The 13124-nt window shown below is 44.9% G+C and overlaps 1 protein-coding gene across 12 annotated transcripts in view; it reads right to left on the reverse strand.

The window, feature by feature from the left end:
- Positions 1-8998: 8998 nt before the first annotated feature.
- fli1 (Fli-1 proto-oncogene, ETS transcription factor) overlaps positions 8999-13124 on the reverse strand; it is a 42004-nt gene continuing 37878 nt past the window's right edge. For 11 of the 12 annotated variants that reach the window (XM_015337533.2, XM_015337537.2, XM_015337542.2 and 8 more), the window contains 2 exons: positions 12933-12980; positions 8999-11703 (listed from right to left, as the gene is read on the reverse strand). In XM_015337533.2, the coding sequence (XP_015193019.1) occupies positions 11174-11703; positions 12933-12980 (578 nt within the window). In that variant the 3' untranslated portion in view covers positions 8999-11173. The remainder of the gene's footprint in view (positions 11704-12932; positions 12981-13124) is intronic. The other variant, XM_015337536.2, reaches the window with a different exon arrangement.

Consider the following 13124-nt stretch of genomic DNA (forward strand, 5'->3'; position numbering starts at 1 on the left):
GCTCCCTCACTGTAGCCACTGTGTCCTCTCATGACCAGCCAAGCTCTTGGACTTCCAGGTCCACCTCCAGCTGCTGACATCATCTCCTCACACCACCAGGCCGGGTCTCACACACCTCAGAGTCTCAGAGACTCAAGACAGCGTCTCAGTCTTACACTCAGACTCAACTCATCCATTAAACCCAGTCTCCAGGACCTCACTCTCAGGCTTCACTCACTCACGTTGAAACCCACACAAGCTCTCAGAAGCCCCACTCTCATGTCCCTGGCTGTGCACATGCTCATCATTCCTGTGTCCAGCCACCACTGCTAACTAACTAACTAACCCCACCTCCCAATGGAGATTTACCACTCTCTCTCACAGCAGACTTATTCACACTAAACAGGCTTCTATCTCTTTGAATAAACACACCTTTCACACTGGATAATTCCCCCGAGAACAGCTGCTCTCACTTGCTCTCTTCCAGGATCCCTTTGATATTCTTCTCCACAGTTTCCTCCGACAGGTGCTCTCATGTCTCTCCCACTACCAGGGTTTCTTAAACTGCAGCAGCTAGTCTGGATGCTAGGCAGGTCTCAGGACATCCAAACGTCAATACTGAGCGAAGGTGAATCAGTGACCCGGAAATATATAGCCCCAGAGAGAGAGACACCGGAAGGACAGCAAAGCACAGGAAACTAGAGACTGGACAGAGTAGGAGCGCCCTCTGGCTGTAGAGGGCTTGACACCGTGCCTCAGCCTGCATGTTAACAGGAGACTTGACCTCATGTCTCCTCTGGTCTGACATTAACTCAGGACTTACATCCTGGCTTCAGGGAAGTTTTTAGCCTGATCTTGTAATCACAGCTGAATACACCAACTGAATCTCCTTAGCTCTCAAACCCTCTTCAGCGGTGGTCACTTAGCTACATGTAGTTCTCTATCAAGTGCTCTGCCTCCCCACTAAACACACCCTGTATGATACCACAGGTGCTTCATACCAAAAGAGCAGAACTCAACAAATCTCAATCAATTCCAAAACATTTCACTTTTAAACGGGGAAGGTACAATTTGTTTCAGAATTTTGGCAAGTAGATTCACTAGGTTCACGTTGAACAACAATTATATCGATACAGCTCCTCAAAAGGGTGGTGTTTCAGGAGTGTCTGCCTGCCTGGAACACCCTAGCTTCATTTCTAAGATCACAGGAAGTGCAAAGCAAAATTGAGGAGACATTGCAGTCCTATGGTTAGATCTAGCCAGTAGCTATATAACTATACTGTATCTTATAAGCTGGTTATCACCGTGTTAAAGAGCTACTAAGTTCCAGCTAGTATTTAGGAGCTCCTTCAAGGCTACTTCAACTGTTTTAAGATGTACGTCATGAACAAGGACTTTATCACCACCTAGCTGAGACATTCTATAAGTCCAGGAGGGGAGCAGTTCTGGCAGGTGGTATTCAGCAGGCTCTTATAATAGCATTTACACATGACCTTACCATTACAGCTATGTCAGTACCAGTCAGGTGGGTTTTGGAAGTCCTCATAGAGCTCATCAGCTGGGCCAGAATGAAGTTCAAGCCTGCAAGATCCAGGAGCTTAGTTTTGAAAAAGGGGCGAGTTCAGGACAGATTCTGTTTTAAGAAGATACTATCCTCACTGTGTGTGAGAAACTAGCTATGAGGTGGGGAAACGGTACAGAGCTGACCTCAATTACAGGCAAAGTGTGAAGGAAATACACATCCAAGCTGATATTTGGATGACATCTCTAGAGAAGAGTAGTCTGCCTGGCACGTTTAAGGCCTGGAGTTATTATCATGGAGTTCCTCCTGGTACCTTTGTCAATGATGCTGGAGAGGAAAATCAAGAGCTTCCTCAGGAAGTGGCTGGGATTTCCAAGAAGCTTTTGTTGCATTGGCCTCCACTGCACAGGTAGCAAGTTACAGCTACCCATGGGATAAGTGTAAGAAGGGTCTGAAACAACTACACCAATTCATGATGCTGCGAGATTGATGAGGATATTTGTCAGGCAGAAGTAGGGGTTAGAACTGGTCTGAAGAGGGCAGCCAGTGTGGCACTATGCTGCAGCACTATGATATAGTGGAGTTAGTGAACCAGGGTAGGCTGTTCCTGGGGTTGGGCTAGTTGGAAGAGAGCTGACCCAGGACAGGGCATGGTGCAGATGGAGGTTAGGAAGGTTGAGGAGAGCTGGCATGTCCAAGCAGAGGAAATGAAGAAGTAGGGCAGCTGGATACACTGGGAAGGTATAACAGAGTGGTCATTGACCTGGCAAAGACATCTGGAACATGAAAGAACAAGGTATCAAATTTCTGACTTACTCAGTTTATGAAATTCTGCCCACGTTATTCTGCCTCTATACACATGGCCTGGTAGAGATCCCTTATTTCACACTGTGTGGAAGGCCAGCTAGGCTAAAGCATGTGCTCTCCTCTATCAGATCTGTTCTGTCAGACGGGAGATGTAGGTGGCGAGAGGACCAGTTACTGACACGGCTGATAACCAGACCAGAATGGCAAAGAGGAAGCCGAGAGGCCTTATATCCAGGGCCCTTACTTTACCCACTTTGTCAGGTCAGGAGTGGGTGTGACAAAACGTGGCAAAGGACAAAGGGATCTTCATAACAGCAAACAACAGGGAGATGCAAGCAGATCTTAAGAGGCAGCTCAAGTTTCCAGAAGAAATAGTCCACACGAGTTTTAAGCCATTTATTTGTCCTTTGGTCTAGAGACACAAAGCAGGGAACTCTCATTGAATTGACAGTGTCCTTGGGGAAGAGGATAGAGGAGGCACATGAATGAAACCTCAGGAAATATCAGTCCCTCCTCCTTGAGTGTCAATGAAAACGGATGGAGAGTATGGAGTCTTCCAGCTGAAGTTGACTATAGGGGTCTTACGGGGCAGTCAGAGCCTAGGGCTGCTGGGTGTCGAACAAGCAGCAAGGAAATAGTAGCCAAGGTACTGTAAGTGAGCAAGCAAATGCAATATCCCTATGGATCTGGATTACAAGGTATGAGCTCTGGCAATCTAAAGCACGCTGTAGGACCTGAGCTGACCTAAGCGGACTTCAATAACAGCAGGTGTGCCATGAACAATCAAGTGAATCTCAGAGAAAATGAGGGTTATATGTCTTCACAGCTCTGTGTTAGTATATCATACTGTAAATGCTTTTCTGGCAAGAATTACAATAACAAGACATCTCCTGTGAGTTTCTGCCCCCTCTGAGAGGGGATATGTGACCATTTTGGAGGAAGATGTTCATTGTCAATTTCCCATCCCTGGATTTTTAAAAATGGTAGAAGCAGTAAGAGCAGCTAATTATTAAACAGGTTGGAGAGACCAGGAGGAAACAATGATAATGCCACATTTTTAGGAGAAGAATTTTTACAGGTTCAAGGGAATCAAAATGAAAACTGACAGGTGACGGGGCTGTTCGAGTACATGAGGAAAAACCAAAACCACAAGCAAAAACAAATAAAATTTCAGACTCTACTGACAATTAAAAAAAGTCACCCTGCTAGTTTATTTAAATGCCTACTTACCAAACCACCAGACCAATTCCCAATGAAAATGGAAGGATTCTGTTCAACAGGAAAAAACAAGAGTTAAAAAATGTCTCAAAGTAATACCACAGTCTCCTTAGCTAACTGAAATTACAGCACACTTTACAATAATTATTATATTTTAAACACAAAGGACCCTAGCAAAGCATGTTTGATTTATAATCGGTCTGCAGCACTGACTTTCTCGTTTGCGATACATCAACTGAGAACACCATTCCAGTGATAACAGGCAAGTGTTCTGATGCAGGAAGGGAAATAATATTGGGTGTTGAGGTGATTTAAGAGTTAAAATCACACATTTGTATATGTATAAAATAATATAGATATATAAACCATAATCAATCTATTTCTGAAATTGATTGAGGTATGCTCAATGTTCACTCAATGTTCAAGGAAAAGTTATTAAAGCAATATCTACTGTCCCTAGAAGGCTCCTGTAGGAACCTTTCATTTTGGCTCAAGCCCAGGCTTCGGTGTTTTTCTGAGCCAACTTGGCTTCTGAGCAGAGGGCGCGATTCATTGAGCTAGACACACCTGGGTATATCACATGAGGTTTTAGGGCTTGTGGATAGATCCCCACAGAATTAGCCAAGCCCCTGAAATTAATGAAGAGTGAAGTCTGAAAGGAAAACATTTATATTGTGCTTTGAGTTGGAGACTGTTACTGAAGCCAACCGATCATCTGTGGGACTTGACAAGCTGTGCTGTGGCTTGGAAATGCAGTAAGTGATGTTGTCCAGCAGGGAGTTCTACATGTGCTGAGATGGTGTGTAAAAGGATGTGTTGGGCAGCTCATGAGTAAATTTTCATACTGAGGTGAGCTGAAGGTGTTGCAAAACCCCTCGTCAGTGATGCTGAGTGTAGATGTTCAGGGTCTTGCATGCAAAAACAAAGCACAGATTGTCCACATTGCTTAGTGTCTCAGTTTGCTAAAGACTTGCTTTAGATAAGGGTTAGCAGGCTGCTCTTCTTTACTGCCTCTGGAGGCAGTACAGTCTTAAGCACAGGATTAAGAAACTGTCTGCAGAATTGAGGCTTTATTGGTATGTACAATACCTTGCATTGATCCATTTTAAATGGAGACTTGGAATATCCATCTTGTATGTCTTGTCAGCACACTATTCTGGAATCGAATCTTTGCTGCAAGAATCTTATTCCAAGGGATTAGGTTTGTGGGTTCCCAAGGAAAGCTGTATACCAGGAAGATGCCAGTTGTGGTGCTCCTGTCTCTGGGATACAGAAACCCAGCTTGACAGTGCTGCACAGTCAGTGAGGAGAGATTCCTACACTGAAATCCCAGGAAGGGCACTGATGTGGCTGTTGAAATGGGTAGAAATTGAAGGAACTCTGTAGAAAAGCATCAGTCTAACAACCCAGTCCTTTTTGTAGTTAAGTGAGCTTCCTCACAGCAGTGTCTTAACCGAGTATGTCTGTGGTGTGGATGTCTTTCAATGATGTCTCATGATCTCTCCAAGCTTGGGAATCCACTGTGTGACTGGTGTGGGTAGGAATGTTGTTGGTATTGACCTGTTATTCTTAGACAATGCTACAATCACTGAGTGTCAGGACTTCAACGTCATGTAACATCTTTCAAGAGATAAAGGAGAGGGGTGCTGTGTTTTTTTCCCCTGCCTGGCGCCCCTTTGGTTATATGGGAAGAATGGAGACTGCAACTGAAGCTCTACAACAGGAATGGAATATCCTCAACACTGTATCTTTAATGCGGGATGAAGATATCTGGTTTGTATGGTGATCCTCTGACCTTCTGTCCTTGACCCTGATCTTGTAACAGCTGTATCATGTCTGTGCATTGAAGTGTCACTGGAAGTCTTTCTTTGTATACAGAGAGAGCCCCAGCTTAATCTAGAGAATGTTCAGTTTTGTTCCTAAAGTGCAGAGATAGTATACATCTATTTTAGTAACTTATTAGATTTAGTTGCTGTCTGGTACATGGCTCAGTAACCATTCCTCCTTAGATATTTTGCATAACTACTAGCAATCATAAACCAGCACAAAAGCAGGCCTAACGAATGTGGCGGGTTTAATTGTTTGTGCTGTTTGTAGGGGGGCATCTTCACAGAGCTCACCGAGCACACTAATCTATCAATTTATGTAATAAATGTTTGCTGCCTCTCTTTTATCTTTGCTGTAGGTTCTGCAAAGATTTCTGATGTTAAGGTGTGCTTTGTTTAATAATGAATCAAGATGATGCTTGATTAAAAAATAAAATGGGTGCATTTACCTCTTGAATCATCTTGTCAGTTTCAGCAGTTGAAGCTCCTTGCGTAGGTTTAATTAAGGATCTCTGCCTTCTGCTTGCACCTGGTGAACTATATCTTCATTATTATCTTGTTTTCACAAGTGTATCAAAATGCTCTCTTGCAGCCATCCATTTTCTTAGCCAAGTTTAGTTTCTCTCCCAGCAAGCAACTGGCACAAGCACACGCTGAAGCCTAGGGACATTTTTTCAAGAAACCAATTCACCGATCGCTGTGGTCTTAAGAGTCTAGACTGTGAAGGAAGACTTACCACAACCGACCACACGAGGGCATCGCTGCTTCCAGAACGCAGATTTCATTTTTTCAGACGCTGCATTTCCCCCACTTCTCCAGCAGAGGGGGGTGTTTCTCCTGAATTCGATTAAACCCTCAGGTCACTGCACGGCGGGGAAACACCCCTGGCGTTTAACCCAACAATATAACTCGGGTTCACGGTCTGTTGTGGGATGTTCAATAAGGAACTGATGTTTACATGGATTTGTACATAACCTAAAATTAAGGTTGTATATAATAATAATTCTTACACTTAGGTAGCTCTTTTCGGGACTCTCCACTCAGAGCGCTTCACAGGTAATGGGGACTCCCCTCCACCACAGAAAATGTGCAACCTCACATCAGCTATCAGTGGGGAGGAGAACAGAGTGATGACGCCAGTTCATAGATATGTAAAATCCACAGGGAAAAGCAATAGAGCGCTTTTTACTATTTAGAGTTTATAAATATAGAAGCCATCTGGCTTCTTTTTGTTCGATTGCTAGTAGCTAACTGGTCTGAGGCTCTCTCTGGTGTCTGAGGTCTAAGCTGGTCCAGTATGTGAAAGCATGGCAGGGCAGCTCATTCCACACTCCCACGGCTCTCTGTGAAGATGAGCCTGCTTTTCTCAGCCCCGTAGTCTGCACTAGTGCCTCCTGGGTCCCTGCTGATTCTGAAGAAGTCCACTGAGTAGACTTTATCAATGCCTTGCCCTTTCAACATTATCGATAGGTGCATCTGGTCTTCCCCCCACTGAAAAAGATTCAGTTTTCTTTGATTTGCCAGTGCAGGTTATTCCTTTGAGTCAGGAGTCGGCATTTTTTTTTCTGAGAAAGTTGGTGACAGTTGTAAACAGTATTCTAAATATTTTAATGCACTTCGCGCCAGAAATACGTAAAAGAGGTTAAAGGAATAAGAGCTTAGGTAATGGAAAGGTTCCTCATCTCTATGGGAAACTGCTAATGTTTCTGTGTATATAATACCTTTTGTTTTCTCCTTTAATTAGACACCGATGTACAGCGTAATACTGGGTTTCTCCCCAGAAAGACTAAACAGTGAAATGGCAGTCCCTCTAGACTTGCAATCTAGCTGGTTTTAAAAACACACAGGTCATCCAACTGCTTTAACTGTATTCCAGGTATTGGGACTGAAGTTAAGCCAGGCATCCCCCCGTCAAGCCGGAATAATGAGCTAGACTTCACAGGAACAGGCCGGGACACCGGGGACGACCTCTGTGCTAATTCTCGTCAGGCAGCACAGCTGAAGGGGGGGATTTGTTTTTTAGCTGCATAGCCAAAGCAGTATGACGAACGGGTTTCCAAGGGGAATAAACAGATGCAGGCAGAAGGAAGCCACATCCCAAAGTCACATCCCACGGGGACTGGAGGTGAATGTGCGGAATAAACTGTGCCGCTGTGCGTCGCGTCTCGACTCGCTCTCCGCACATCCTGCTGCCTCTGACACACAATCTCGCAGAGAGAGAGACTCTCCGATGCCAGCGGCCGGACAAAGAGAAAGGTGGTGTCCAAGTACTTTCCCACCAGAAAACCGGGAAAGGAAATGCGCCATACACACGCGCAGAAAAATCCAATCTTCATTCCGCGTAAACCTGACTTCACGGGTCTCCCGGAGCCTTTGTAGGCACAAACCCGTAATCACAGTCTACCGCATCTTACCTTCAGCGCAGGGCGAAATCGGTGTCACCATCCACACACACACACAGTAGTTACCCAACGTGTCCAAGAGGCAAAGGCGGCCACTTAGACTGAGTTAAAATGGACTTTTAGGAGTTTCCCTTGGAGACGGGGAATCTGCCTCACTCCGAGTTTCCCCCTCGGAGGGTCTTGCTGAAACCCGTAGTCCAAATCGACAAACAGGTGTCCCCCACGATGGGCTTCTTGTTCCCTGTAGGCTACAGCCCCAGCGACTCCACATGTGCCCGGGGGAAGGATTTCGTTTTCGAAAAGGCAACGCTGGATTTTCAAATCCGCTTATTCCGCTTAGCGCTTTGAGAAGCCACCTTTAAAGGCGCTATATAAAATAAAGTTTATTGTTATTATTTGCCCATCATTCACCCTCACGCCTCAGGGTCTGGCTACGACCTGAATGATCTTGTTCATCTACCTTGTTAATCGAGGATCTCCAAACACCTCTTGTTAACATGCTCCATAAACTGTACCCAGTACTCCCTGTTTGGGAAAAAAAAAACTCTTTTTGCAGGAAATTTGTTTCCACTCAATTTCCAAAACTTCCTGAGTCACTATTCTGAGTCTAAGGTACCAAAATAGTATTCCCTTTCTGGAGTTTTTTTAAGACCTCAGAACTCCTTTGAAAGGAAGCCTAAAACGAACTAGCTCTATTTTTTTGTAAGGGATACCCACCATTTCTCTGACATGGCCCTTTCTTCCTCAAATTCACGTTTTCTGTTCAAATATTTTGAGGTATCACTTTCAAAAAAGGCTTGAACGTGATATATTTAATGGGGAAAACATTCCCAATTCACAAAGAACGTCAAGATTATAAAGACATAGCATGTTTATGTGGTCTGGCACAATTTTCATCTCATCACACGTGGGCAGGAGAAAAATGCCCTTTTCTATGAAACGATATAGCTTCTAAAGCAGTAATCAGACTGTCATTGAAAGGCAATACAGCCGGCCGTCATTGAAAGTGGATTTTTGTGCATCGTGAATGTCCCATATTGTCATATTTTCTTATACTTTCTAACTTGGACCTATAACTGAGTTGTACGACTGTACTCTATAGTCTGGACAGAGGGAGCACGTGACAGTTAAACAGTAGAAGCAGGAAGATCATCTTAGTGCCCAGCAGGAACAAAATGCATGATTCGAGGTTTTGTGCAATCCACACAAAGGCTGAAAAAAATAAAAGCAACCAAAGCAGACAGTTTTAGAAGGAAAAAAACATTTATTTTGTCACATTTGCCCCACTATAAAACAGCCCTTTTACAAACATTCGGCTTAATACGTCATACAATGCAGGAACAAAACAATATAAAAAAAAAGATTACTTGCAAAATTATATATATTTAATATCCAAAAAGTACATTGCATATATAAGTAGCAAAACCCCCCTTTCAGTCAGGGGTGGAGAGGAGGGGATGTGAAAGTTTATTTATTGCTATAATGCTACATAAGTCTTTTCTTTTGAAGCATCAAGACTTGCCCCAAATTGAAATTGCTTTAAGGTCATTGCAACATTGAAAACCAGTGCTGTTGCCCAAGCATAACATGTGGTACCCTTTACTCAATTCCTCTCAGTGGAAACCAGTGCAAAGACTGCCAGTTGCTCAGGAAGGCTGATCGCTTTTAATCAGCAGTAGGAAGGGAACTCCCTTTACAATAACCGATGAGACACGGGAACGTTCCAAAGGATCCGTGATTGTCAAAGAATCCAGGATTATGGCTCATTCAGGCACTTTTTGGTTGGGAAGGCAAGTAACAACGGTAGCTAGGAATGTATATTTGTGTGCCTAAGTAAGGCACTTTGGAGTAATTCAACCTGTATTTTCTATAAAAATCAGCAAAGGTTATTGCCCAAATGTACAGACACAAAACACACAATAAAAGATGTACAAATTACAAATCAGAAACTGATTTCTTATTTTGTCTGATAGTAAAAAAAAATTGCATTTTTGACCGAGGTCAACTCGTTTCTCTTTTTCTCTTGATCCTTTCAATACTGTGTTACATATGAAAATAACTCTGCATAATTTATACAGTAAGTTGCTTTAACAGCTAGTTGACCAATGTTTAAAAAAACAACAAAAAAATAGGTCTGACAAACGCACAGCGTTCGCGAATCTCAGGACTCCATTTTATCCTCATTGATTTTGCGCTTCTTTTTAGTCATATGTTAACTTTCAAAAGTTCTTGGCTCTTAGTCTGCCCTTGGCCTCTGAAGTCATTCTCAAAAAATCTCTCTTGTTACAAATAGTGATGCCCTCTCCGGTATGAAGAATTTCAAACCCTTTTCCGAAAAAGAAATCTGTATGAAATGTCGAAAACGGCACAAAGAGAACTGGCCTGTTAAACTGCAACTGATACCGACAGGATCCACCTAGAGACTCCTTGGATTGTGAGCTGCTGAAAAAGGACTTTTCCGCACAATGGGGGCTGGAATTCCATTCAACAAATACTGTTCTAGAACAATCTCGCCTACGAGATCTAGAGCGGAGCTGGAAGACCCAAAAGTGAGCCTCCAGGACTGTGACTGTGAAGAAAAAGATACTCCAGGGCCCACAGAGCAATCACATTTTATGCTGGTCCAGTTCGTCAACATCTGATCACGAAGCTGTGGAACAACAGATAAAACACAATCTTAGGTCAAAGCCTCCATCTCCTGTGTTAAAAACCTCCTGAAAAAGGTCGCCAGAGCTTGGTTTTGGGTAATTCCAGTTGGGAGGAATACTTAAGCGCCAACACCATTGAGCTTTCCAGTTGCTAAAATCCCTCGTTGCTGAGATCTCTTTTCGTGGGGGAGTTCCGCGGGGATCCCAGATCACGCTCCAGAAAAGCCGAAGCACACGAAAGGGCGGAGGAGAAAGAAGGAACGAAAAAAGGAAACTGCAAAACCCAGCGCCAAAACGCTTCGGACGTCTGGTGAACAAGCAGCTTGCTGTGATTGGAAGGGGACAGGTTCAGGACCGACTGAAGTGGGACCCATGTCTGACTGTGACTGCCTCTGCGTTTCCTCAATGCCAGGGTCAGCCTCAATACCGCCGCAGAAGTCTGTTCCCACTGACCGACACTGCAGCTTCCTCTCGAGGCAGGAATAACACACAAACAAACACACAAGCGTCAAATTCGACAAACAAAACCGAACAGAAGCTGTTCAGCAGGAAAGGAAGTAGTACTGTACTCCATTTACAAGCGGATCATAGGTCCAGTTTTTTCCCCCCTCTTTTCCAATGCCTTCATTCTGATCGTTTGTTTGGTTGTCGTTTTTTTTTTAAAAAAATCTGTCACGAGTTTTCACAAGTTCCAAAAAAGATCCCCGGGAGGAGAGCTTCCCGGGAATCGGAGTGCAGGTCCGAAGGGAGAGAAAAGAAGGCGGGCAGTCCTTAGTAGTAGCTGCCGAGGTGCGAGGACACGTGGGTGTTGGGATGGCGGGGAACGCTGGGATTGGGATAGATCCCTCCGGCTGGGGAGCTCCAGTAAGGGGAGGGGGGTCCGAAGAAGTTGGAGGAGGTGACGGGCATGGAAGGAGGGTGGGGAGAGACAAAGTTCACCTTCTGCTGGTGGGCGTGGTAGGAGGGCACGTAGGCCAGGTCAGAGGGGTACTTGTACATGGAGGATTCGGTGGGGTGGGGCTGCAGGGCCTGGGCGATGCCATGGAAGTCGAACTTGTAGGCGTAGCGCTTGCCGTGCACCTTGGTCATGATGTTCTTGTCGTAGTAGTAGCGCAGGGCCCGGCTCAGCTTGTCGTAGTTCATGTTGGGCTTGCTCTTCCTCTCCCCCCAGCGCCGGGCCACCTCGTCCGGGTCGGTCATCTTGAACTCCCCGTTGGTGCCCTCCCAGGTGATGCAGCCCGCGTTGGCGCTGTCTGACAGGAGCTCCAGCAGGAACTGCCACAGCTGGATCTGCCCGGAGCCTGGACAACAAGAGCACGTGTCAAGTCCGGGGGTAAGGTCGTGAGCGTTTCGGCCTCACGTGGTCCCTCATGGACATGGTGATGGGAGACACAAAGCACGTACATCAACCATCATCATCATCATCATCGGCTCACCACACACCAGCTCTCAGTGGGGAGGGGAACACAGTGATGAAGCCAGTTCATAGATGGGGATGATTAGGAGACCATGATTGGTAAAGGCCAGGGGGAAATTTGGCCAGGACATTGCAGTTTTGAGAAATGCCCTGAGGTTTTTAATGACCACAGAGAGTCAGGACCTCGGTTTTATGTCTCATCCAAAGGACGGTGCCTTTTTAAAGTATAATGTCCCCATCATGATACTAGGGCATTAGGTCCCACACAGACCGCAGGGTGAGCACCCTCTACTGGTCCCACTAACACCACTTCCAGTAGCAACCTTAGCTTTCCCAGGAGGTCTCCCATCCAGGTACTGACCAGCCTCACACCTGCTAAATTTAATTGGGGCTACCAGTTGTCAGTTGCAGGATGATATAGCTGCCGGCCAGTGTATATCAGTATATCGCCAGTGGCCAACCCTCAACTAAACCAAACAAAGGTGTGAAAATAAACTTTTCACAACTTCTCTTTCCAATATAACAACATAAATGGGTCAATCATTCAGCCATTCAACTCAAGAGACGGGCAAGCCAGTAATTATGCTTCTGATTCCTGACAGTTATGTCATCTTAGGAAGCACCTTCACTTTGAAAAAAACACTTCAGGGCTTGTTTCTGCTGCTGCGAACAGTTTTCTAGCTGCTGCACATCATCTGTGAGTCATCTGCTGCCACACCCTGCCTGGACACAGCTACACAAGGCTCACTGGAGCCTGAGATTCCCAGTGATGCTGACTGACTGATTGACCTATGTGCGAATGCAGAGAGAGCCTGATCAACCAGCCCATCAAGATATCCTAACGAGCCCCTTCAGGTATGAAAGCTTCACATTTACACTCTTTAAAAAAGACTTAGTGTGGGAAAGAAGATTTAATGTGAGATAATTCTGCTGTCTTGCTAGTGAAGGTGCTGCCTTGCTTTAACTGAGGTCACCAGTTTGCCACGAGGACCTGCTTTCTCTCTGCACACCTGATAACACGAATGCATTGCAGCTGTCTAAAAGGAGCATTTCTGGAGGCAAAGAAAGAAGATTTAATGATGGACTATCTGGTAAATAGCTCTTCATTCTTACCTGGGTTGGCTAATCGACTGCTGGTCGGACCCAAAATCTGGTAAGGATCTGAGGAGACAACATTTATTTAAGCAAAGGGGGGATAATCAGGTTGGTCCAACTTTTGCTAATTCATTTAACTGATGCTTTTAACCAAAGCAAGTTGCATTGCCATCCATTTCTACAGCTGAGCAATTCAGGTTCCTCGCGCAA

Source organism: Lepisosteus oculatus, chromosome 23 (assembly GCF_040954835.1).
Source record: "Lepisosteus oculatus isolate fLepOcu1 chromosome 23, fLepOcu1.hap2, whole genome shotgun sequence".
Lineage (NCBI taxonomy): Eukaryota > Metazoa > Chordata > Actinopteri > Semionotiformes > Lepisosteidae > Lepisosteus > Lepisosteus oculatus.